Source organism: Canis aureus, chromosome 4 (genome assembly GCF_053574225.1).
Source record: "Canis aureus isolate CA01 chromosome 4, VMU_Caureus_v.1.0, whole genome shotgun sequence".
In the NCBI taxonomy this organism is placed as follows: Eukaryota; Metazoa; Chordata; class Mammalia; order Carnivora; family Canidae; genus Canis; species Canis aureus.
The window spans coordinates 7,521,980-7,547,943 of record NC_135614.1 but is presented as its reverse complement, the minus strand read 5'-3'; the positions used below and the strand labels follow the sequence as shown (position 1 = coordinate 7,547,943).

General features: G+C 44.3%; 1 protein-coding gene across 1 annotated transcript in view; it reads left to right on the top strand.

The window, feature by feature from the left end:
* Window positions 1–25,964, top strand: part of KCNK1 (potassium two pore domain channel subfamily K member 1) — a 42,797-nt gene that overhangs the window by 13,921 nt on the left and 2,912 nt on the right. Inside the window, exon 2 of the mRNA XM_077894476.1 lies at window positions 24,589–24,984. Coding sequence (XP_077750602.1) covers window positions 24,589–24,984 — 396 coding nt within the window. The remainder of the gene's footprint in view (window positions 1–24,588; window positions 24,985–25,964) is intronic.

Genomic DNA, 25,964 nt, shown 5'->3' with positions numbered 1-25,964 from the left:
GAGACTATTTATTTGTTTTCAGGTGTTTCCAGCCCCTATCATTTCCTTATCTGTGAAATGAGGCTGGGCTAGAATCTGTGTGTTCCTAAAGAAACATCCTTGATGTTCTTATACATTGGGCTTATTCCTGTGCTCGTTCTCATTAGGTGCCTGGAGGGTCCACCTTCTCCCCAGCAGGTTGTCCCCAATTTCCCATTAAATGTAGAGGTAGAGAGAGTTGTGCATTCCAGAAACTTTGGCAACTGAAACTGTCTTCTGGTTTGGCCCCCTTTTCTTTGGCTGGAGGAACGGTGGCTCTGGTCCCTGGTCCTAAAAGCCAACGGTGACTTCCAGCAGCACCAACCAGGCAGTGTCTGCCCAAGACGCCGTGACAGAAAGTAGTCCCCCTCGGACTCTGCGACTGCGTGTATGCTGTGGGTTTGTTCCAGAAGGAAAACACTGCTTTGTGTTCTGCACAGTGCGAAAATGGCATTTGGCTGAAGAGCTTCTTGTCATGGTGTTGCTTTGTGCTCTGCCCTCTCAGTTCAGGGAGTGTCCTCTTTATTCCCCCAAAGCTGCTGCCCAAGGGAATGATTCCTTCCATGACATGTTCCGTACAGACTCACTTCTACATGGACAGGGTTGCCCTGTTTTCTCTCTTTTTTCTCCCTAAAAATATCTTTAATATGAAGCTAATACATTTGGACATGCAGACAACCATTGCCTTGTGATCTCACAGAGAATGTTTCATTAGTCATTTTGACCAGGTAGGATGGTAAGGCCAGTGAATAGACAAGACCCCTCAAGGATGCATTTTTTTTTTTTCATAATCTTACCAGTACTAAATTTTTATCCTTTTTTTTTTTTTTTTTTTTAGATCAGTGCAGATGCTCTGCTGGCTCTCCTGGCAGTGGGGCTGTTCCCTGCTTGCTGCTGGGGCTTCACAAGAGGTCTGGCCCGTGATTCCAGTAATTGCTACCGCTAGCTGACCGTGTACTGTGGGCCAACCGCCACACATGCTTCTTTGTCCACTTAATTGGGGTCCTCTGTTGTCCATGTACTGATCTCAAGGTCACAGTCCCTCTTTTCTGATCACCCTAGGTCTATGCCCCTTCCCAGAAGGGTCCCCAGGTGCACTTCCTGGCCCACATCTCTGCCTGATTTGCCTCCAGCTTTTCTTCCTCCTCAGGTTCCCTTGCAATTCAGCTCTCAGAACGTAGTTTGGGGGAGCTTCTCATCTCTAAAACAGCCCTTTCCTCTAAAGACTGGAGCCAGGAGACTGTACTTTCTATTCTCAGAAATGTTAAGAAACCTGGCTTCCCAGGATCTAGCATCCACCTGCCCTGCAGCAGAGTTTCCTTATTGGCTCCTGCAGGGGCAAGGGTAGCCATAGTTAACTTTGGTTTGATTCCATGTGTCATTTCAGTGAAAATTATACTGATTACTAATGAGTAAATTGTTGTATTTTTTAAAATTTATTTATTTATTTGAGAGAGACAGAGAACACAAGGGGGGAGTGGGAGAGGGAGAAGTAGACTCCCTGCTGAGCAGGGAGCCCAACATAGGGCTCAGTCCAAGGATCCTGAGATCATGGCCCTCATTGAAGGGAGACACCTGAGCCACCCAGGCTCCCTAATGAGTGATTGGTATGACAATAGCAGCGCGATCTGCTTGAGAAACAGGGCTGGAGAGGACAATGGACAATATTGGCTCATTTTGTAACCCTTAGAAATCTACCCTATATTAGACGGACTTATCACTTGCATTGTTCTGGCAAGTGTGAAAACAGTGAAAGTATATTAAAAAGAAAATTGACTTCTTAAGAAGAAAACTTCATTAGTGTATGTATTTTAGGACTGTTCCCCAGGGTATTTCCCTATAGGTCAGTACGTTTAAAAAGCCAGATTAACATAATTATACTTGGAAAACATTGCTAGCCCATTTATGTTTGCTTTTCTGAGGAATTCAGGAAATATTCTTGAATCTAAATATTTGTCTTTACCGTGTTCCTTAAACTGCCAGTTTTGTAAGACATATTTGGAGTCCTATTTGGTCTTCCTTAAGAGAAGAATAAAATGTGGTGTCAATTTGTCCAAAATCTTCAATAATACCCTGTAAAATAGTAAATTTACTTAGTGTTTGGAGACCATCTGAAAAGGAGATGAGTTTTGATAGTTTCAGTGTCTAAAATTCCATTTTTTTTTAAAGGGAATTTTTTGTTGGTGAAGTTTGGGGCAATGCTTAGAAAGGAGGGGAATAAAAAGCACATGATTTAATCGTTAGTGGTAGGCGCCAAGGGAAAACCATCGTGGCTTCTAGGAGGGGTTGGTAGGGTGGGGTGTTAGAATACTCATTTGTCCACAGCAAAACAGTAGTTCCATTTATTCACTTACGGAGTATTTTCTGGGTAAAAGAAATTGTGACAACAGATGTTTGGCAGTGACAATGAATAATACAAGGAGGAGACAAGAAGAAATACACACTCCATAAGAATATTTACATTTTGATACCACTTTTAAATTTTTCTCTTTTTTTCCTCATTGGGTCTCTCTCTTTTTTTTTTTTTTTTTTTACATTTTTAAAAAAATTAAATTCAATTTGCCAACATATAGTATAACACTCAGTGCTCATCTCATCAAGTATCCTCCTCAGTGCCTGTCACCCAGTTACCCCAACCCCCTACCCACCTCCCCTTCTGCAACCCTTTGTTCGTTTCCCAGAGTTAGGAGTCTCTCATGGTTTGTCTCCCTCTCTAATTTTTCCCACTCAGTTCCCCTCCTTTCCCTTATAATCCCTTTCACTATTTTTTATATTCCCCGTATGAGTGAAACCATATGATGATTGTCCTTCTCCAATTGAATTACTTCACTCAGCATAATATCCTCCAGTTTCATCCAAGTCAAAGCAAATGGTGGGTATTTGTCCTTTCTGATGGCTGAGGAATATTCCATTGTATACATAGACCACATCTTCTTTATCCATTCATCTGTCGGACATTGAGGCTCCTTCCTCAGTTTGACTCTTGTGGACATTGCTGCTGTGCACATCAGGGTGCAGGTGTCCCGGCGTTTCACTGCATCTGTATCTTTGGGGTAAATCCCCAGCAGTGCAATTGCTGGGTCATAGGGTAGCTCTATTTTTAACTCTGAGGAACCTCCACACTGTTTTCCAGAGTGGCTGCACCAGTTCACATTCCCACCAACAGTGCAAGAGGGTTCCTCTTTCTCCACATCCTTTGCAACATCTGTTGTTTCCTGTCTTGTTAATTTTCACCATTCTCACTGGTGTGAGGTGGTATTTCATTGTGGTTTTGATTTGTATTTCCCTGATGGCCAGTGATGTGGAGCATTTTCTCTTGTGCTTTTTGGCCATGTGTATGTCTTCTTTGGAGAAATTTCTGTTCATGTCTTCTGCCCATTTCATGATGGGATTTTTTGTTTCTTGAGTGTTGAGTTTGATAAGTTCTTTACAGATCTTGGATACTAGCCCTTTATCTGATATGTCATTTGCAAATATCTTCTCCCACTCTGTAGGTTGTCTTTTAGTTTTGTTGACTGTTTCTTTTGCTGTGCAGAAGCCACTTTTAAATTTTTCAAACTGCCCTCACTAACATTACTTTCTTTGGCTATTGGAATATTCACATATGGATAGCAGAGCAGACCTTAATCAACTCAGTTTTACAGATGTGAAATTGAGGCCAGAGAATTTAGGTGTCTTGTTTAACCAGAAGCAGTTAGGAAGTAGCAGTATGGGGACTCAAGTCCAAATGCTCTGACAATCCTGGGAGGACTTTGAGAGACTCTGACGGATTTTGAGAGTTGAGTTTGGTGGCAGGGTATTAAGTAGAAGCAGAGCTCATGGCGTTGTTATATCCACTGCTGCCTGACATATGGTGACCTGCACTCTGAAATGTCTTGAGTTCCCCTTTGGCAAAAGGATCACCAGAAATCTCTACTGGGGCTGATGATCCTGTACTTATACTTCCTTCAAATAATTAATCAAAAGCTGAAGGAAAATCATGATCATCATCTGGGAGTAGACAGATGCGTAATTATGTTTTTTAGTGTGCCAGTGTGTCCCACTCAGGCATCTGAATATGAAGTGGTTATTTCATCCAGATGGGACCCGTTAAATTGGAAGAAACAATTATTTCCTTCCAATGTTAAGTTGATATTATTATTACCCTCATTGCTACTCAAGGCTTCTACCCCTTAGCCCAACTCCAAAAGAAGAAGGTTTAAGTGTAGGTAATCCTCTGGTCTAACCTGTCCGTTGTATAGGCCAATGCTTTAAGATTGAATTATCTTAAAAAAAGAAAGGTAGAATTATCTTGAGGTGGGGGGAGGGATAAATAGGCAAAACACAGAGAATTTTTAGGACAGGGAAGTTTCTCTGTATGTAATGATGGATGCATGCAATTGTACATTTGCCCAGACCATAGATGGTACAGCACCAAGAGTGAGCCCTAATAGAAACTATAGACTCTGTGTGACAATGATACATCACGGTAGGTCCATCAGTTATAACAGATGGACCAGAGTGGAGGGGGATGTTGATGAAGGGGGAGGCTATGGGTGGGGGGGGGGTGTATATGGGAACTCTCTGTACCTTCTGCGCAGTTTTGCTGTGAACCTAAAACTGCTCTAAAAAATAAAATCTTTTTCAAAACTGTAATTCTCATAGTAGCTGACAGGTAAATACCCATTTTTTTCTTCTTTTGCAGGAACCATTTTAATATTGTTGATGGCAATTGCTAGCCTTTGAATGGAAAAAAAATATTTTCCATAGAAATGTTTTACATGTATACCCGCAGAGTTCCCCTGCGTACCCCTGAGAGTATGTTCACCCTAGTATACTCAATAACTAATGACATCTAACCAAAACAAAAGCCACATTTAGTGTTCATTCAAGCCACAAATATCTTTTGAGTTCTCACTGTGAGCTGGCCTCTGCTAAGCTTGAAATATGGGAATAAACAGAGCAAATATACTCCTTGCCCAAAGGGAACCTGGCTTCAAGACCATCACATTTTTGTTGCTTTTCATACTTGTAAATGGTTGAATAAAGTGGAGAGTTTAAGCCAGTAGTACATTGCAGCTATGTATATTTTATTTGAAATTTTGATACTTCTTTCCATGCGATCTATTTAATAATATGTTAATGAGGCACCAAACCCAGTAATTTGGGTTTTTGTTAAAGATTAAACTATGGATTTGATTCTGCCAAGTGGAATTCATTTACTCTCTCATTCACTCATGCATTCTTTAATACTTGCATAAAAAGCCTTTTGGGCACTGATTTTGTGCCAGGCATATTTTTAGGTGCTTAAGGAATGTCAGGGGTACAGTGTAGATCAGACTTCCAGCTGTGGAATATATGTTCTAAAAGGGAAGAATGACAATACTACCAATATAAGTAAATAAAATACATGCTTAGGAAAAATAAAATAAAGAAGGGAAGGGTGAAATAGGTTTGAATTGAGGGGATCATTGATATTTTACATAAGGAGGTTTATGCAGGCTTCTGTGAGTTAGACAGCTTTTGAATAAAGACCTAAAGTCAGTGAGTAAGCCAGCAAAATGGATAGTTGAGGAAAGACCATCCCAGGCAGCGGGGACAGCATATGCAAAGGCCCGGAGTCAGGAGCATGCCTGTCATGGAGCTTGGAGGCCAGTATGACTGGAGCTGGGTAAACAGCAAGGTAGAGTAGCAAACAAAATTCAAGGGATGTGTTGTGGGGTCATATCATGTAAGACCATAACGGCCATAATGAAGACTTTGAGTCTCATTGTGAGGGAGAGACTGAGCACCACTGGAGGATTTGAAGTGGAAGAGTAACACAACCTGACTTGTTTCCTAGGGTCATTGTGCTGCTCTTTGGACAACAGAGTATAGGAGGCTGGACAGATCAGGGAGACCCGTTGGTAGGCCACTAGAGTGGTCATCAGAGAGATTTTCATGGGTTAGACCATAAGAGTAGAGTGGGGGGTGGTAAGAATTGGTCAGATTCTAGACATTCTTCAATGGTGGAGCCAATAGCATTTTCTGAGGGATTAGACATAGGTGAAAGTGATGGAACAAGAAGAGAGAGCATCACCATAGGGTTTTTGGTATGAGCCACAGCAAGACAAAAGTGCCATAGACTGAAAGGAGACAAACCCAGAGAAGCAGGTTGGAGGTGGTGGGGGAGACCCAGGAGCTCAACTGGGGACATGGTAAGATTAGATGCCTGGCGGTGCCCAGCCAAGTGGAGAACTGAGGACATTGTTGGATGTGTGGGTCTAGGCCATGCAACCTCACAGATCAGAAAGAGGAGGGATCAAATAAGAAGCCAGAGAGGTATCGATCGGTGATGTCATGGGAAAGCCAGGTGACTGCCATGGCCTGGAGGCTGATCAACCAATGATGGAGACATTGTTAGTAGGCATGAGTGGTGGTATCAGATGCTACTGGTGGGTCAGTAGGTAAAGGTGGAGATCGCCATGGGATTTAGCAATGGCAAGGTCCTGGATTGGTGGGGGTAAAAGCTCAATCTGAGTTAGACTCAAAAGAAAATGAAAGTGTCCTTAGGTGGGTGAGTAAATAAGCTGTGGTCTAATGAATGGAGTATTATTCATTGCTAAAAAGAAATGTGCTATGAAGCCATGAAAAGACTTGGAGAAATCTTAAATGCATATTGCTAAGTGAAAGAAGGCAAGGTGAAAAAGCAGCGTACTGTATGTTTCCAACTATAACATCCTGGAAAAAGCAAAACTGATGGGGACAGTACAAAGATCTGCAGTCGCCAGGGGTTGGGGCGGGGGTGCTGTGAATGAGCCTCAGAGGAGTTTTAGGGCAGTAAAACTGGTCCTTATGACACTCTGCGGGTGTATAGCATGTCATTATACATTTGTCTAAATCCATAGAATGCACCAGGAATAGACTGTGGACATTCTGGGAGATAATAATGTGTCAGCGTGGGTTCGTCCATTGTTACAAATGTACTCCTCTGGTGGGGAGTGCTCCTGACGGGGGAGGCTGTGCGTGAGTGGGCAAGAAGTGTACGGAAACTCTCTGTACCTTCTGCTCAATTCTTCTGTGAAACTAAAACTGCTCTAAAAAGTAGTCTATTAAAAAAAAAAGGGAGAGAGACAGAGGTGATGAACTGGAGGCGGAGGTTGATCCTGGTTTCTAAGAGTCCTGCTGTGCAGAGGAACAGAAAGATGGGTGTTAGCTGGCGGGGAAGTGGTGGATCAGAGAAGGATCAGTGTGTTTCTGTAAGATAGAGTTAACAACGTTTATGGAAAGCTTGCCGACTCGCTGGCCCGTGTCCTGGGGTGAGTGAGTGGGTCCGGGACCTCATGCTGGGGTGGGGGGCAGAGCTGGCTTCCTAAACCCAAGAGAAAGGCAAGGGGGGCGATCATTGTCACGGGTGCAGAGATGGGCCAGTGCATTCTTACGCGAGCTCTATTTTGTTGGCTTCTGTTTTCTCAGTAAGAGGAAAGTGTTAGGAGAAGTGGAAACAAAAGGACTTTGAAAAATTCACCCATCCACTTCACCGATTTCTCTGCCCATCTCTCGATTTTTCACCATAATTCCTCTCAAGCTAGCCTCTAAGCTCTTTCAAATCAAAATTTCCATTTGGCGGTGGGTGTTCATCTTTTCTTAGACACAGAATTACCACGCTTCCAGTAGGATCTTCCTGACTGTGGCGTGTTTCCCAGGGCCTGGCCAGTGATGAGGTTTTCGTCCGTATGAAACCTCTACCACAGGAATTCTGTTTTTTGGTACACCGGAATGGTTAGAATGTAGTGTCCTTTTGGGAGCCTCTGGATTAAAAATAAATTCAGTTCAGATGTTTGAGGTGCAAGAAATTCATTTTACATTTTAAGTGGTTCTATTTATTGGGCTGATTGGACTCAACATTTAAGGCCTCTAAGAGCAGAGATTCTTAGCAGCTATGGGGGAGACGAGAGATATGTAGTGTGAATACTGAGGATTATATTTTATATTTACTGTGCAAATTACAGAAATTAATGCTTGATGGAATGTTCAGGGCTGTGGAGAAACAAAACACATAAAGCGTTATCCGCCCTCCCCTGCTGGACAAGCCAGACTCTCTCCCATGATGGGTTTACTTTTCTTTGTGTTGTTTAGCCGAAGGGAGCATTGATTTTAAAAGTTAGTAAAATACCAGTTTGGCTATCCACCGTGTTAGCTTACATGGTGTCAGTAAAACAAAGCCTTTGGAGTGTCGGATTGAAATGGTTTAAAGTGAGGGAGACCCCACATGCCTCCACTTCCCCTGCCTGCAGTGTGCCTGCCCTGAACAGGGAGCTCACGACAGCTGTTTCCTGATGTCACACAAAGCTGTGGGTTAGGAAGAGAAGAAAAAGTGATTCTTTTCTCTCTCTGGGGGGTGTGTGTGTATGTATGTGTTTCATGATCAATTTAAAAAAAAAAAAAAAAGGAAAGAAAGAAAAGAAGTGACCAGCTCTAGGAATGATGGTTTAGCACGCATGAGAGTGTTTCCCTTTCCTTAGATGGGACCAAAGCACTGCAGAATAAACTGTCTTGTGCAGCAACTTCGTGAAGATTCTGGAGGCTGCCAGCCTTTGAGGAGGGTCTTCTGACGGCCCTTCTGGCTGGGCTGCCCGATGGCACAGGTGCAGGGCTGTGGGGACCCAGCTGGTGCAGCGCGGGAAGTGATGCATATACCAGCTCTGCAGCCATGGGCGCGATGACTAAGTTGAACCAGGCTCAGTCGCGTTTTATGCCAGAAAGTAATATTTTTAGAAAGAGAGGAATTCACGTGACTCCTCCAAGCAACTTGTGCTTCCTACGTTTGGCTCGAAGGGGGGAGTGGGTGTGTCCACAGAAGTGACAGATTAGGTTTTTCCTGCTACCCCAGGGTAATTGGCCATAACAAATGAGACCACTCACTGTTTAGGAGGGTAAACCATAAGCCCGATGACAATTAGTTGCCTCTGATCAAGTCTTCAGAAGTCCTGTCCCCACAGCTTTGCACCTACATGTGTATTTGTGCATGGCTCTTGGCTCCACAATGGGGCTCAGATCCTGATGTACCAAGAGAAGAAATGAATATATAGGATTTGGGTTTTTCATTCATGTGACCCTGAATCTGGACCAGATCAAAAACAGGGCTAGCACTGGCCTCATGTTGTACATATCGGCCTCTTTTTTTCTTATGTAGAACGTTTTTTACCACAAAGTTAACCCCCAATAATACACTGTTTTGTATTTTTTAAGATGCTCTCTTTCTGTTTCCATATCTTTATTTTTCATTAAGATAAGAGGAGCGTGGCTACGCTCCTGTGTCTGTGAAGACAGCATCTAAATCATCTAAAAACCTTTCATGCATTATGGGTTTGTCCTAGAGACCTGAACATCACAAACTATTCCTGTTTTTTGGGCTTAGACCGAGAGGGATTAATCTTCCAACTTTATTGCCTAGTGACATCTCTCCACAGGAGATACCCTCCTTTTCACCACCAAACTTCTGCTCACTTATCTGCCAAGAATCTTTAAAGTTAGAAGAATCTAACGTCTGGCAAAGCATTGAACATTCTCTGTGTGTTTGGGTCAAATACGATCCTCCCCTCAAGCCATCCATTTTTTAAAAAGCAACAGGCTGTCAATCATCCCATGAATTTGACATTGTGGTTTGTTCACGTTTGCTTGGTTTTAGTTTTGGTTTTCATTTTGTACTCCTGAATTTTATCCTGAAAACTCCTTTCTGCAATGCAATCCTGAATGCTGATTCCTTTCTACACAAGTGCCAGATTGGAACTCACCTGATAGAGATCCTTAGTGGGGCTCTTCCTGCCTCATTCTTGCTTTATGCTCTTGCTAACCTCACGTTTTGGGGATAAATGGAAAAGAGAGTTTACAAATTAAGCATTTGTTGAGGGGTACGGCCATTACTTCAGTATTCTCATTTTTCCAGTGAGGATCTGCAAAGGGGACTTTGCAAATGTATCCAAAGAGAGGCCTGAGATGAGAATTCTCTTTCCCAAACAGAAAGACTGTAATCCCCCAAGTATGTGGGAAGCAATAGGGAGAGAAAGCCCTACAATACTTGTTTGAGGCAGTAACATTTAAATAAATTGGAAACTAGTCCTTTGATAACTTTTTTGCACCATGGGTAGATTTGAAAAGGCATGCAAACACTTATAAGAAATAGCAATTGCACAATATTGGTATCTATGTAGGCTTAATTCAGACTGGTTTATTGTGGGCTGGCCAGTTAAGGAATAGAGTAATTGGCATTCTTTTTGCTGAGCTCTTAGGGACTTTTGGGAAGCCCAACCTTGCTTTTGACCTGGTGATTAGCTTGAATTCAGTAGACTCATTATATTGCTAATTTCATCTCCATTGAAAGATAAAACAGACATGGAAGTAATCAATTATAGTTAGATGTTAATGGTAAAATGAGTTGACCTCAAAAGTTATTTTCTGATCATGTGAGCTAATTTCCCCATGATGGAAATGTGGTTACATTTTACATATGTATTTTTAATCTCTTAATTTACAGGAGGTACCCCTGTAAATTGCTCCAGAGGTGGCTTTGTGGAAAAATGTTGAGAATAAAGGCCAGGTCTGTCTCATGTCTGCCCATAACAGCCTTTTAGGACCGCTTTCCTCCTGAGGGATGCTCGTCACCTGCAAGGCTCTGTGCTGGGTTCCAGAGTTAGAGAAATAAGCGAAGAGCCCCAGCCAAGGGTCAAGCATATCTTAAACATGTAAACTGATCATTGTAATACAAGTAACTATACCAATGAAAATTGCTTTCAGCTGCGGTCAATGAAAGTTCCAGTTTGTAGTGGCTTAAATTAATGGGGAGGAGGTGCAGTTTTTCTCTGGTGATAAGGTCTGGCAGTGAGCAGTTGCTGGCGTTCGTCTAGCTGCTCCACCTGCCTGGTCCCTTCCCCCCACGTGGCTTGGACCCTCAGACCAGAGTCACAGGATGGGTACTCCGCTCCAGACATGCTGTCTGGAATAAAGGCAGGAAGCAGCGAAGCTTTCCCCGATCCAGCTCCCATTCATATCTGCTTAGGCAGAGCTGGGTCAGGCAGCCAGCTCTTGGCTTCTAGGGTGGCAGGGACAGGAGATGTGTGGCTCTGCCGGCCTCCGGGTCCTGCATGTCAATTGCTGGGGGAGCCCATGCAGGGACCAATGCCTGAGGGACTTGGGGACAGGTCAGAGAGAGGTGAGGGACAGCAGGTGCAAAATTGTGTAAGTGTTGGGGGCGTCCTGAGAATGTCTCTGGATTCACTCTGATCCAGAATGAGGCTGGACACGTGGGTATGAAGCATTACACCTGAGGGATCTGAATCCCTTTTGTGGTGAGAATTGGCAGTGTGGGGGAGGGGCAGAGTAGGAGAAAAGCAAGCAGAGGTTCTACATACAGGGGACTGATGATCACGGCCTCATCTAAGACATCACAGAATAAATTAGGGATGTTTTTTTCCAAAATCAGTGGCCCTTGGTGTCCAATCAAATGCTAGGGGTGAGGCCGTGAGAGCTGGGGATTGCTCCAAGGCTGGTGGGTGGACAGTGGAGTTGCTCTCTAACCTGAAGAATGCAGTTGGGGGCGGGGAGAGCCAGTCTGTCTGTATGCTGGCTTAAAGGTAGCTGTGGTCCATGGCTAGGTGGGTGGGAATGGAGGGCTGGGTTTGAGGAGAGAGGTGCAGACTCGGAATATGTATGGATTAGGGACTTTGGAGGGGGGGCAGGGGTACGTGTAAGTATTAGTTGAAATTAAATGGCTTGGATTGGAGTTCTGGGTGAGAGAATGGACCACTCTGCACACTCATTGGAATTCGTGTCTTTTTATTTTTTAAAGATTTTTAAAAAATTTATTCATGAGAGACACAGAGGCAGAGACATAGGCAGAGGGAGAAGCAGACTCCCTGTGGGGAGCCCAACGTGGGCCTCGATCACAGGACCCCAGGATCATGACCCGAGCAAACGCTCAACCACTGGCATCCCTGGAATTCGTGTCTATATGAAGTCAGTTTTACTTTTCCTTCCATCGGGCACCATTTCCTCTGCTGAGCTCCTATTTTTAGTACCGCACTTTTCCCAGAGTAAGTTCCCTTTAAACACTGTACTTTCCTCCCTTGTTCTGCTTTGCTTTCCTTGTCTTCTCCTCAGACAGTGATGCCATTTGAGGGGTAAATGGAGACGTGGATTTCTTAAATGGGTGTGGGCTGCCCACTGGGCCTCAGATCTGGCGGGTGGGCAGGAGTAGCTAAAGTCACCTCACCCCTGCACCCCCTTTGCATGGGTATGAGGTGGCTGAGTCTATATATGGGCACTGCTTCTAGCATCATCTCCAGACAGGGCATTGTTTAAAATCACCTGACACCTCCCCCCCCACCACCACCAATTATGCTCAGTGTAGAATATTTAGAGTGTGCAGGGAAAGTACAAGGCAAAATCACGTGTGATGCCACAGGACTAAAAGAGCTGTTGCATTTTACTTTTCTTTACGATAAAACTGTCACCCATCTCAGGGGGCTCTATTGTGCTCCTCAAGCAGGTACCCTCCTGATTCACAGTCAACAAATATGTAGGAAGTGCACCTTACTGGCAAAGCAGCTCTTCCAGGCACTTAGGCATACAGCAGTAAAAGAGACGAACAAGACCCTGGTCTCCATCGTGGTTGGGGAGGCAGTCAGCACATACCCGAGTAAGATGATGTTTGGTGCCACGGGAAACTGCAACAGGATAATGGGTTTCAGTGACCGAGGAATGGAGTTACTTTAGAGAGGGTGACCTGGGAGCCTTCTCTTGACTTAGTGATGCTGAGTCTGAGTCCAGAATGAAGAGGAGGTACCAGCCCTGGAAGACCAAGGGAACAGCACGTGCAAAGGCTCTAGGGTTAGGACTCGGACTTTATGAAGAGTAGACACAAGGCTGGTGTATGCATAGGGTGGTTGGTGTGTGAGGGAAATAGCAGTGGGAAAATTTGGTCACAGAATTAGTCAGGATCCCAGCTGCTTCACTGGCAAACATAAATGGTCTTGTCAAAGCCCTTGCCTGGGTGCAGTTTCAACATTGGTTGAAATTTAGGGCTAAAACGACCCTATAGCAGACAAAGCTGCTTGGTGGAGGGCCAGGTGAGCGTCGTGAGGCCCCTTGGGAGGAGGGTGTCCGTGTCCAGGTGGATGGGAGAGTTTCTGCCCTGCACAGCACCCCCCATCCTCCCTACTTCGCCCCCCCCCAGTGATCCCATTCAGGGCCGATAAACACAAGTGCCCCGATGCCAAATGGGGAGGGCCCCTTTGCCTTTTCGGTGTTGGTTATCGGTTCTCCATTTCGCTCTGGCACCATGCTCTCAAGGAATCCTTGTGCACCGTGGTAGCTTCATAGGATGATGGAAGTCCAGCTCAGCATATGTGTGGGGAGCTGTGTTGTTGCTGATTGCAGTTCCTACAGCCTTTAGGAAATAGCATTTTCTGGATCACTGCATATCGATGGCAGGTTGCTAAGCCCAGGAGGTGCTTCCTGGGCTGCACCCCTCCAGCCTGGCAGGTGGACCTGGGCTCCTTTAGGAATTCTGTCCCACATACAGGAGCAGGTGGCTCATTTGCTTTAAACCCCTGGAAAAGCTGTGAGGAAACCCGAGACTGTCTCCAGTGCTTGTGGGTACAGTACAAGGCCCATGGCTCAGGAGTGTGTGCCGTTAAAGAACAACCTGAGGTTTCAGCTCCTCTAGCTAAGGAGATTATAGGATTGTTATGGGTTTGAATGGCATTAAATTAAGAAATCAGATTTGGCTGTGCCAGACCTAAGTGCCACACCTCTGAGCTCTGGTTTACCTTCTTTCTATTTCTAGTACTGTCTGTAAGTAAGAATTAGGATTTTAAGGAGTAAAGAAAGTCCTGAACTTCCTCAGAGGTTGTCTAGATGAAAAGTTGCTCTTACATCCACATTTCAAAGCCTCAACTTTTTTTTTTATTATAGGTGATTACGAAATATATACAAAATTAGAGAACTATATAATGAGTACTCCACATACCCACAGGCCAGCTGTCCACACCCAGTTTTGCCATCCTGTATCATCCGTCCCACATACCTCCCCCTCCTTCTTTTTATTTTTTCCTGGTGTATTGGGAAATTTCTGCAAGATGGTGCTGGGGTGACATGGCCCCCAGGTCTCAGCGGCTTACAGTAACAAGGGTCCGTGTCCTTGGTGGGTACAGGCGGCCCTGCCCCCCACATTCCTTACTCTGGGGCCAAGGCAGAAAGGTGAGGCTCTACCTGTGGAAATCTGTGAAGAGAAAATGGGGATTTTGAGTTGCTGCCCGGGCATTTGATAGTAGGACCACCCTGCTTGTACCCAGAGTCTGGACATTTAAGTAAGAACCTGAGCTGAGAACTCCTACCCCATGTTCCCACTTTGCTTTTCCTGGGGCACCTTTTAAAGTAACCACTTAGAGGAACACCTGGGTGGCTCTTGATTTCAACTCAGGTCATGATGTCAGAGTTGTGAGATCAAGCCCCGCATCAGTCTCTATGCTGGGCATGGAGCCTGCTTGAGAGTCTCTCTCCCTCTGCCCCACCCCTCGCTCCCTAAATAAATACATAAACACATAAATAAAAAGATAAAGTAACCAGTTTGAGTCAAGCCCATGAACAAAATGAAAAGTTAGGGACCTCTTCCCCAACCACTTTATAAGTAATAGGTGTTTGCTACCCTGCTCTCTATCACTTGCTCCCTCAAGAGCTAGGATGAAGGACTGTCCTTCCTCTGGCTTAGTCCCCCTGTCTGTTTCTGGGATCTATAAGTAATAAATCTGTGACTTTTCTGTAAATGTATGAAAACTGCTCCTTTCAATCAAAACCACCCTGTGGTTTTTCACTTTCCCAAGTAGGAGCTTGGATGCTGGGGGAGCCACCTGCTGACCCTGAATGGGTGGCTTGTGCCACCTCAGCCAGCAAATCATAATCTGTATATTCTTTTTTTTTTAAGATTTTATTTATTTATTCATGAGAGACACCCAGAGAGAGGCAGAGACATGGAGAAGCAGGCTCCATGCAGGGAGCCTGATTCGGGACTCGATCCCGGAATCGGGATCACACCCTGAGCCAAAGGCAGATGCTCAACCGCTGAGCCACCCAGGCATCCCTAATCTGTATATTATTTATTTAACACACCAACTACAGGCCTCCAAGCACAAAGACCCCACTCATGGTTGTTTCTGAAGGAGATCCTTACCCCTTGGGGTAAGGGTTGGGCCATTACCCAGAGCAGCAAGATCCCCTAGAAGGAAAGGTCTGTCACTTGTCAGACACTTAGAATGAAGAAAGTGTTGTTTTTTAGCACCTAGAGAATACAATTAGCACTCTTGTTGATGAATCTGCACTGCAGGGACAGGGGGTAGCAGGTGAAGTTCCTAATTAGGAATAGTGGAGCAAAAGTTATCATTTGAAAGTAATTAGACATCTCCGTTCCCAAGTCTGTCTCAGCAAGTACCTAAATAGCTAGACCGGGGAGTCCATTAATTAGCATAAAGAATACTAGGGGTGTTTTTCATGGGTAAGATTGGTGGTGAAGTTATGTAGATTGACTAGAGATGTTGTTCATCTACTCTTACATGAAGTGAGTATAAAATCTTTGTGCACCCAGCCAACAGGGATCCCTCATAATGGTATTTAAGGCGTAGGACTCTGTCCTGTTCTGTGCTCTGCCACTCAAGGAAGGACCTGAGGATTTTGTCACCTGATTTGATCAGAAGGTAGTTGAATCTAGCTTCAAGAATAGTGTTGTTCAAGAAAAGTGACTCTGGCAAACCACTTGTTCAAGGACCTAAGAGAGTTCAAAGTGCCCTGAGTTTACAACTATTTCGTGCCTCTTTTTGTTGTAATGTGGCACACCTGGTAGAGGAGTTTTGTAGAAGGGACCTGAAGTTTCCACTACCTTTGGTCATTGGAATCTACTGGTATCTCCTCATGAAAAGGTGACTGTGGTGAATGGCCACCATATTGGGTCAGTTTACAATGGAGGGAATGAGAACCTGAGGTGGAGTCTTTGGATGTTTCTGGGGGGGGGGGGGTCATTACTAGCCTCCCAAATTGCAGAGCAGCCACAAAGTTCCTATGCCAGATTGTTTCCTGAGTGGCGGTGGTAGGTCTTCAGTCATTATCAGGGACTGCTTCAAGCATCAGTGTGGAAGAAGAGGTTTTGAAGGAGGTTAGGAGAATTTTTTTTTAAAGATTTTATTTACTTATTTATGAGAGACACAGAGAGAGGCAGAGACATAGACAGAGGGAGAAGCAGGCTCTATGCAGGGAACCCAATATGGGACTCGATCCCAGGACTCTGGGATCACACCCTGAGCCAAAGGCAGACTGATGCTCAACCACTGAGCCACCCAGGTGTCCCTGTTAGGAGAATTCAAATGTGTACAGAGAACAGAGATGAGAGTACAGACAACTTCTAACTAGTGTGCCTAGGAACATTATGGCCCCATCTGAAAAAGCATACATATTGTCGAGATGATTCCATTAGTTATTTATTTTCAGCATCAAAAGAGGAGTTTACCTTCGTTGGACTTTGTACATGCAGGCACCTGTGCTAATTGCTTATGTGGATAATTTTATGTAATCCTCATAACCCCTCCATGAGGGTAGGATGTATTACTCATATTTGACAAATGAGGAAATGAAGTCATAAAGTTTCTGAGGGCCTCACAGCTAGTAAGAAGCAGAGCCAGGATTCAGTTTTAGAAATCCGATTCCTCAGCCTGTTCCTCTAAGCCCCACTTAGCTTACAAGCGTAGTATTGCAAAGGGCTTTTTTTTTGTTTGCATCTTCCTCTCCATGTTCTCAGAGTTCAAGAGCCTTAAAGGCTTTACAGTCTGATGGAAAGGAAAGGGAAAATGTTTACTTTATTTCAGGAACCTGGGACGCCTGGGTGGCTCAGTGGTTGAATGTCTGCCTTCAACTCAGGTCTTGATCCCAGGGTCCTGGGATTGAGTCCTGCATCAGGTTCCCTGCATGGAGCCTGCTTCTCCCTTTGCCTATGTGTCTGCCTCTCTCTGTGTGTCCCTCATGAATAAATAAATTCTATTTCAGGAACCTCTCCCTTTAAAGGTGTAGAGATTTTCCCATTCCACCCAGAGCTTCTAGAACCCTTGGGACATCACTGTTTTGAGACTCTATAATGGGAGTAGTGGAAATGTGGTTTGATTCAGCAGGTGTCTAGGTACCCCTCCCTTTACACCATGTGAGAGTTTGGGACCACTTTGGCTTCTTCTAGTCTGGAGTTAAGCTTTGGGCCAGGCAAGATCCATATTGATTATGTGCAGGGGTAGGAAGTAGAAACTTAGCATCAAGTAAATGGTGTATCTTCTCTCTCCTTGTCATGCAGCATCTTTTCTATTACCTTTTGAGTCCATCTTCCACTGGGCAAGGTGCCCAACTGTTCCCAAGGGAAAAGAAATTGAAATCCTGAGTTGTCTGCACAGCATCCATGCTGAGGGAGAAATGCCTACAGCATGAATTTTAAAACCCTGTTCTAAAAGTGCATCACTGGGAAGCCTTTCCAATATAGTAACTTTTAAACCTCATGGTAGTCATGGCTGCAGGATCATTATGTCAAACCCAAAGGCAAACCTGAGGGAAGTGGCAGGTAGAGGAAATATTTGCTTTAGTTAATAGATCAGGAAGCCTCATCTAAAAATTGAGGCCTTAGGAAAAACTAGACCCATTGTTCTGTTCTTTTCTTTAGCCTCACTTTGTTGTCCTGCTGCCAAAATTCCTAAGAAATGGTCAGGAATGAGTGAGGAGAAAATAAAAATGAATAAAAAACACAGGAATATGTGAGTCTTCAGCTGTGCCATTTTCTGCAGTGCTCAGACTTTGAGTCAGTTTTAACTATTTTTTTTAAAGATTTTATTTATTTATTCATGAGACACAGAGAGAGAGGCAGAGACACAGGCAGAGGGAGAAGCAGGCTCCATTCAGGGAGCCCGATGTAGGACTCAATCCCAGGACCCCCGGGATCATGACCCGAGTCAGAGGCAGACACTTAACCACTGAGCCACCCAGGTGCCCACTCTTCCTTCAAGTGTTCCAGCAGTGGAAGGATGATGGGTCTGTGTGTGACAGGCAGGCAGGTGGGAGCATGGGCATGAGCAGGTATGCTGAGCCGTCTACTAGGGGTGCAGAGGGGATGCCGTGCCGTCAAGGGCATGCATGTCAAGCAGTAGCTGGTAATGGGAATGCCGGGGCACATCCATGGCAGTGCCTTCTCTGCAACAGGTGATCATGCCTGTCAGAGATTATGTGGGTTGCATTCACTGTGAGGATGTATAAGCCCCGACTCCTGTTCTCCTGGAATTGGGGTCAGGTAGATTAGAGAGGATTTCACTTAGGTGAGATCAAAAGTGGAAAGAAATCTTCGAAGGAACCCCAAGGCAAAGGCAATAGTGAATCAGAAAACTAGAATTCTCAAGTCCAGTGGAGGATGAGGATGGGGAAGAGTGAGTGCTCTGCCCTGGTAGCCTGGCTCTGGCCTGGGGCCACTGGGGAGTTTCTGCAAGCCCAGGCGTGGGGTAGCCAAGCCCTGCGGTCATTGTGCTGGATCTCATCTGTCTCAGAGGATTCCTTTCTTTGGAAATATCCAGGATTTCTCCAGTTATTTCCCATGGAATTGGGTAATTGCCCACAGCTCTCTTTCTATTTTTCCCTCATTTCTCCTCACCACAGCCCTAGGGCCAGATTGAAAAGATTGGGAAACACATGGTTCAGATCTGCCTCCTTCACATGCTTGCTGTTAGAACTTTGGTAAACTAATTACATCGTCTCCTTTTCTGTAAAAGAGGGACTGGCATGCTTATCTCAGAGGGTTGGTATGAAGAAGAAAGGAGATGGTGCTTATGCACACCTGGCACACTGCCTGGGGCATTGCACACCAAGCACCTTCCTTTTCTCTCTGGAACACTCTTCCCAGGTCTGCAGGAAAGACCAGAGTTAACAAGTAACAAGTGTGGGGAGAATGTAAAGGTTCTAGGAGTCCAGAGTATAGAAGGGACCACATTCTGTGACTTTTTTTGAAATGCTGTCCGGCACGTCTCCCTGTGCCTGTACCCAGGTCACTGGATTCTTCCTGGTGTGGTTATATGCCTGTCCAGACTGGGCTCCTGCTTTGCTCTCCTGTATCACGTCTTTTTTATTTTGATGCTTTGACCTCTTGCAGCCTTGCTGATGCTAAAGGAACCACCCTTCCCAGGGTTAGCCAGTCCTAGATAATGAAGGGCTTACCTGTGAGCACACCTTTCATATACAACCCAGCCAATCCGGAGCCCACACCCCCAAGCACTGCTTTCTCGGACTCTCAGCCTCTGCCCTGCTGCTGCCCTGGTGACCCCCAAGGCCAGATGCTAGATGACGAGGGACAACTGCTGTGCCCAAAATCCACTGAAATTTTTCAACCCAGTTTGTGTTCCCGGCTTTGCCTGTTCCTTCCTGTGGAAACCACAAGAAATGTGACTGCTCAGAATTCTGGGAAAGCTGTACTAAAAATATGACATAATTTGGTTATAACCTCATATCGGGTAGTGGGTCATGTGCAACCTTTTCCTGCCTCCAGTAACCTAATAAAGACCTTAAATAACAGTGCTCAAAAGATGGTACAATGGAAAAAGCTGGAGTTTGGGAAGGTAGAGATGATTAGCTATCTTTTTCCGTAGGGAAAAAATGCCCTTGACCAACTATTCCCTGTGCTGTACTACTGTAACCTATAGTATCTTCCTGTGCGTGTTACCAGATTATCACTGAAAGACATGATTGGCCCTGTTAGTACCTTGACAGAGTTAGGCTTGCACAGGAGGACAAGGCAGATCGGAAAGCCAGGCTGTCACCCTGGTGCTTGCTTGCCTGCTCATCAGGAACGGCAGAAGGGAGGGTAGTTTGAAAAAGTTATTCAGCACACTCCCTTCTCTCCTAATTTCAGTTTTATGAAGCAGGGCTTCACAGGTGATCTTGGCTTACAAGAATCACTAGAGGCTAGTGTGAGAGAAGACATTGCAGGGATATATGTCTTTTAAAAAAGACGGAGGGTGAGCCTGGGTAGCAAGTCAATTAAGCATCTGACTCTTGGTTTGGTTCAGCTTGTGATCCTAGGGTGGTGAGATCGAGCCCTGCATCAGGCTCCACACTCAGCCTGGAGTCTGCTTGGGTCTCTCTCTCTCTCCCTCCCTCCCTCCCTCCCTCCCTCTCTCCCTCTCTCTTCTCCTCCTGTTCATGTTGTCTCTTTCTCTTTCTAAAATAAATAAGTAAATCTTTAAAAACAACTTAAAAAGATGGAAAAAGAGTTCTAAAAATATGAAAAAATAAAAAAGAATCATAATCTGAAATCTAGAGCTAAAAAGTGGTTATTCAAAAAATCTTAAAACTAAATAGGAAAACAGTGCTAGGGAAGATGCACCATGAGCAAGAGGAGGCTTCTTTTTTGGTTGTTTTGAGCTCACCTTCATCCTTTCCAGAACCAGAGTGATGGATGTGTGGCAGGCGCTCCTTGCCAAAGTTAACACTTCTGATTGTTCTTTTACAGTACTGCTGTTTTGGGGTGAAACTCTCATTGCAAAAAGTGCAAGGTGCTCCCATGTATGACATCCAGGCCATTTGCTGGGATCTCCTAGTTTTTAAATGCAGGGTGTTAATATGGACCATCTGTCAGAATGGCCACTTTCAGTTTTTGCCAATATTTCTATTCAGCCTCTTTAGACTCCCCTTGAGTCTTTGCTCCATTGTAAATAACTTCTATAATAAGCAAAATAAGAGAAGCTGTACGTTCCCCATCCTCTAGTTGATCCGGATGGAGGGGATGAACAGAGTTTATCCCATGTGTGAGTCTTTGAAAAGTATTGCTGTAAAACAAGGAGCTATGAAGACTTGTTGCAGGGTGTCTATAGAAGCTGATCACACACTGAAGCTGTGAAAAAAATTTATTCCAAGCAAATGATAAGATTCAAGTAGCAAAGTCAATGTGACCGGAAGCCTATTCATTGCCAATCAGTGAATTTCTGGCCCTCCCAGATTTGAAGTCACAACCCCAGCATTCTTGCTCTCTGTGGATTGGATAGCACCATGGATGGGAGCCCTGGAGAGCTTCATAGCAGAGGACATGATTTTCCCATCAGGGGCTCATGGCCTAATGGGAAAGAGATAACAAATAAGTGAAAGCTCAGGATTGCAGATTAAGGTCTGTTTTATTTTATTTTATTTTTAAAGATTTTATTTATTTATTCATGAAAGACACACACAAAGAGAGAGAGAGGCAGAGACACAGGCAGAGGGAGAAGCAGGCTCCATGCAGGGAGCCTGACGTGGGCCTTGATCCCGGGTCTCCAGGATCATGCCCTGGGCCGAAGGTGGTGCTAAACCGCTGAGCCACCCAGGCTGCCCAAAAGTCTGTTTTATAGGAGAGGAAACACTGTAATTTATTTCAGTATCTCTACTGGTGTTGATTTCAGAGATTGAGATTCTTTTATAGATGGTTTTTAAGCAGGCATCAAGCTAACTTAATTCAAAGTGTATATGCTGTACTCTATCATACTAAATAATGTAAATAAATGACAATATTTATTATATGTGCAAAGTCACAGTAAGAGGACACAATAAGCAGTAGGCTACCCCTCTCTCAAAAACATCTGATACATGGGAGGAAGTTGCCTGTGGGTGACTTGCTCTAATGATCTGAAGAGGAGCCCACAAAGGTTCCCTGTCTTGGACTTCAAGAGGGCTCAAATACCAGAAAAACAAGAAGGCCCAGATCCACCATGGCATAGCCCCAGACTAGATGTTAGCTAGCACAGCGTCGGGACTGTTGCTGTCAGAGCCAACTGGGAAGCAGTATTTCTTATTTCCGAGGACACTATCCTTAGTACAACCCCCCACCCCTATTATACCTATGCTCTTACAATGTCCCAAAATTGTATGAATAGCCTTAGAAAAATGAATGAACACCAAATATGTAAGAAATGAAAGAACACCAAATATGTAAGGCTTATTACTATTTTGCTACATTCTTCATGTTTTGTAATGGATTTTAATATAAGATTTTAAAATATGAGCTTTTCTTGGTGATTTATCTAGGGGTTCAGTTGACTGAACTTGAGTAAATTATTCACCACTTCATTAAAATTCAATATCACTGAAAGTTTCCATCTGATGCATTAAGGGCTATCTGCAAAAGAATTGCTGTGCACTCTGCATAGAGGGTAGTATTCCCAATAAGGCCTGCACCGAAAGTACGGTCAATACCAAAGGAATGTAAATTTAACACTTTACATTAGCAGAAATTATTTATGTAACATCAGGAGAAGAAACAGGCTTTCAGTGAATAATCTACACGTTGGTGATTTTAAATCTCTTAGTGGGAACATATTACTGGCATAAAAATGCATTACTGCAGGGGGAGGTTTAGAGTCTTGTAATGATTATTTTCATTGCTCAGAGATAACATTTTAGTCAATGGAAAGTCAGTTTACATTCTAATGGAAAGAGCTGTTGTCATTTGATAGTAGAAGTTAATCCTAAAATATTTTAAAATTAGATGGTTATTTACTTTTTTTCCTACTAGAACTGAAATCGTGTGATTTATTGGAACAGATGGTACAGAAGAGGTGGGCCGCAGGAAATTGGTGTGTTCTACTTTTAGAAAAGATAATTTATAAAAATACTACCAAAAACCATAATAAAGGGATAGACTTACAGGCTTTTGCGGAGTCCATCTGATTCCTCCCATCCTACATCTTCTCTCCAAAATTCCTGCCATGGTGGAAGTCACCCTTGGCACCTCCGCCTGAGCTCTGTGGTCTCCTCAGACTTTCACACAGGCACAGAACCAAAACTGTGGTCATTTCCCAGTGGCTTTTTTATGGTTAAGTGAAATGTCCTTTCCAGAGATCTCTGGCCACAAGAACATCTCTCCTGAGGCCTCGCTTCTCCTCTGGCTGGGATTGGCCCTGATCTCCTGTGAGGTGGCTGCTTTACTCAGGCTTCACCAGCAACAGTGGACTCTCTCTTGCTTCCTTCTGTGGCGGGAACATCATTCACCATCCCCATCATTCCTGTTCTCCAGATGCTCTGACTTGCCCACTTCCCCCTTAGCCGTGCCCAGAGCCCAACATGGCACACCAAGAGCAGCAGGGGTGTGCGAGGGCCCCATGGATTTAGGCACTTGATGCTCAGAACAACTGTTCGTAACTCTTTTGAGAATCCAAGATTCCGGAATCTTGCACGTGTGGATGTACATGCTGCAAACAATTTCTGTAAATTTCTGGGACTCCCCATACCTCGTTCATGACCCGAGTGCCCCTGGGCTGGCTGATCGCCACCTGACTGTCGTATTGATGCTGTGCGTGGGGATCACAAGGAAGCTTTCATTGACCACCTGGCCCTGGGCCCTACCCCAGTAACTGCCATCAAGCTGAGAGTCTGGGGGTCTGGAGCAGAAGGATTGTCAGAGTTGTTTATTTTTCAGGAAGATATGTAGGAGAAATCGGGTTTTGAAATCATCATCACATATGTGAGGCTTCTTCAGCATCTAGTTTCACCAAAAAAAAAAAAAAAGCATTTTGTTGGCTTTTTCCTGAACTGACTTGTTCAAACGGAGGATGAAGTCAAGTCCTCCTGAAATTTTAAAAACAGTACGTGGACGTGAAGTTTTAAAAACAGTATGTGGAGCCTCTGCCGGCTGGCTTCCCTCTTACCAGCATTTGTTGGATAGTCTGTTGAATGGCTTAATTGGGGAAGGACTCGAACCTCATGGAAAGTCGATAAACATGTTTTGACCATGGCCCTAATGTCTTTTTTTTAATGTGCGGCATCTTAGAGCCTTTGGAAATAATAAGGGGGGAAGAGTTATAGTTTCTCAATATGCCATTTAGCCAGGTAGCCAAGCACAATATTTTTAAAAGAAATGCTCACTCCTGAGACTTGGTATGCCTTAACCTTCATGTTCTTTTGCCATGTCTGTATCTTCCTGGAGTCTCCTTCGCGTGCCCACAGTTCAGCCATCCCTCTTAGAACATGCTACGAGTAGTTTGTTTTGGACTCAAGTGTAGACTGATGTCTGGGTACTAACGAGGATCCCCAGGGTGGGGGGAATGAGGGTGGGGTACATCAGCCTAGGGAAGTAGGTGCCCTCTGATGGGTTTGCCCTGCTGGCCTCAGACAATGGGTGCCAGCCCCTTGGCACCCAGAGCTTCTATTTCAGCCTGACAGTGAATTCAAAACCAGGCCTGGGTGTGGTGGGAAGAGCTAATTAGATTTCATCAAGGGCAATGACATCCTCTGTTGAATTATTGCAGTAAATACTCTTTAAAAATTATTTATTTGAGACAGAGAGAGAGCGTGCGCGTGCACAAACCAGTGGGGAGGGGCGGGAGAGGGAGAAGCAGACTCCCCCCTGAGCACGGAGCCCAAAGTGGAGCTCCATCCCAGGACCCTGAGATCACGATCTGAGCTGAAGGCAGATGTTTAACCGGCTGAGCCACCCAGGTACTTGCAGTAAATATTCTGATCGAGCCTTTAAAGTATCAGACCCGAGGTATGACTGCCCTCCTCTTACTCTTCACCTCCTCCATGCAGGTTATGGCCACACCGTGCCCTTGTCAGATGGAGGTAAGGCCTTCTGCATCATCTACTCGGTCATCGGGATTCCATTCACCCTCCTATTCCTGACAGCAGTGGTCCAGCGTGTCACCATCCACGTCACCCGCAGGCCTGTCCTCTACTTCCACGTGCGCTGGGGCTTCTCCAAACAGATGGTGGCCATCGTCCATGCCGTTCTCCTTGGGTTTGTCACTGTGTCCTGCTTCTTCTTCATCCCAGCCGCTGTGTTCTCCATCCTGGAGGATGACTGGAACTTCCTCGAGTCATTTTATTTTTGTTTTATTTCCCTGAGCACCATTGGCCTAGGGGATTACGTTCCTGGAGAAGGCTACAATCAAAAATTCAGAGAGCTCTATAAGATTGGGATCACATGTGAGTATCCAGACCCCACCCCCTTGGCCTGCTTTACTGTTCACACCCCACCTTACCTACCAATGAATAGTCATTCATTAAAGCCCTGATCACCTTTTCACTGATAGATTTTCAAGCTCCTTAATGCAAAAATCTTATTTTTTCAGGCACCTTAAAACTGCTGATCAATTTCTTACTAATAACGAATAACATAACTGATCAATTTCTTACTAATAACATAGGAAGCATTATAAATTACAGTGTAAAAATGTACCACATAGAATATTACTGAATCACTAACTTTTAATTTTTAAAAAGTTGCTGTTTTTATTAAATATTTTAAGTTCCAGAAAACTAGGGCTAGAATTTAGCCTGTTGCTATCGATTATGTTCTTTAATATGCCAGGAAAATCTTAAAAGAGTTGCTGATCTCATTGGTTCATCTGGTTCTTTTTCAAAGAAGTTAGAATATATGTGAACCATTTTCAGAGTTTTGTATGTGAAGTTAGGCATTCAGATTCAGATGGCCAGTGGTTTATAATTTTTAACATGTTTTTAAAATTCAAAAAGATGGGGGGAACTTAGAAATCTGTTTTCAAGAGACTCTTAGTTTTGGTGTGCCCTTTCTTTTGTATCATAATAAGTATACAGTATTCATTTCTGTCATCTCAAGAATTATTCAAAACTCGGCTCATGTCACGTCTCCTCGCAGATCATAGTAGATACTCAGGCAGTCAGATGCGTGTCCTAGCCCTTCTTGTAGTTTTAACCTGATAACATGATTAGTTGAATTGTGTATATGTTAACATTTTCATTAAACCTGGGGCTTACCGAGGTCAGAGACTTCAGTTGTAAACCCCAATGCTTTGAACAGTGCCTCACAACCATACACATTCCATAAATGTTGACCAAAGAGTTACAAGCAAGAGTTCATATTTCCTTCAGTTACCATAATTATTTTTAATGTCCACATAATATTTCAGCAGTGGCTATATTGTAAT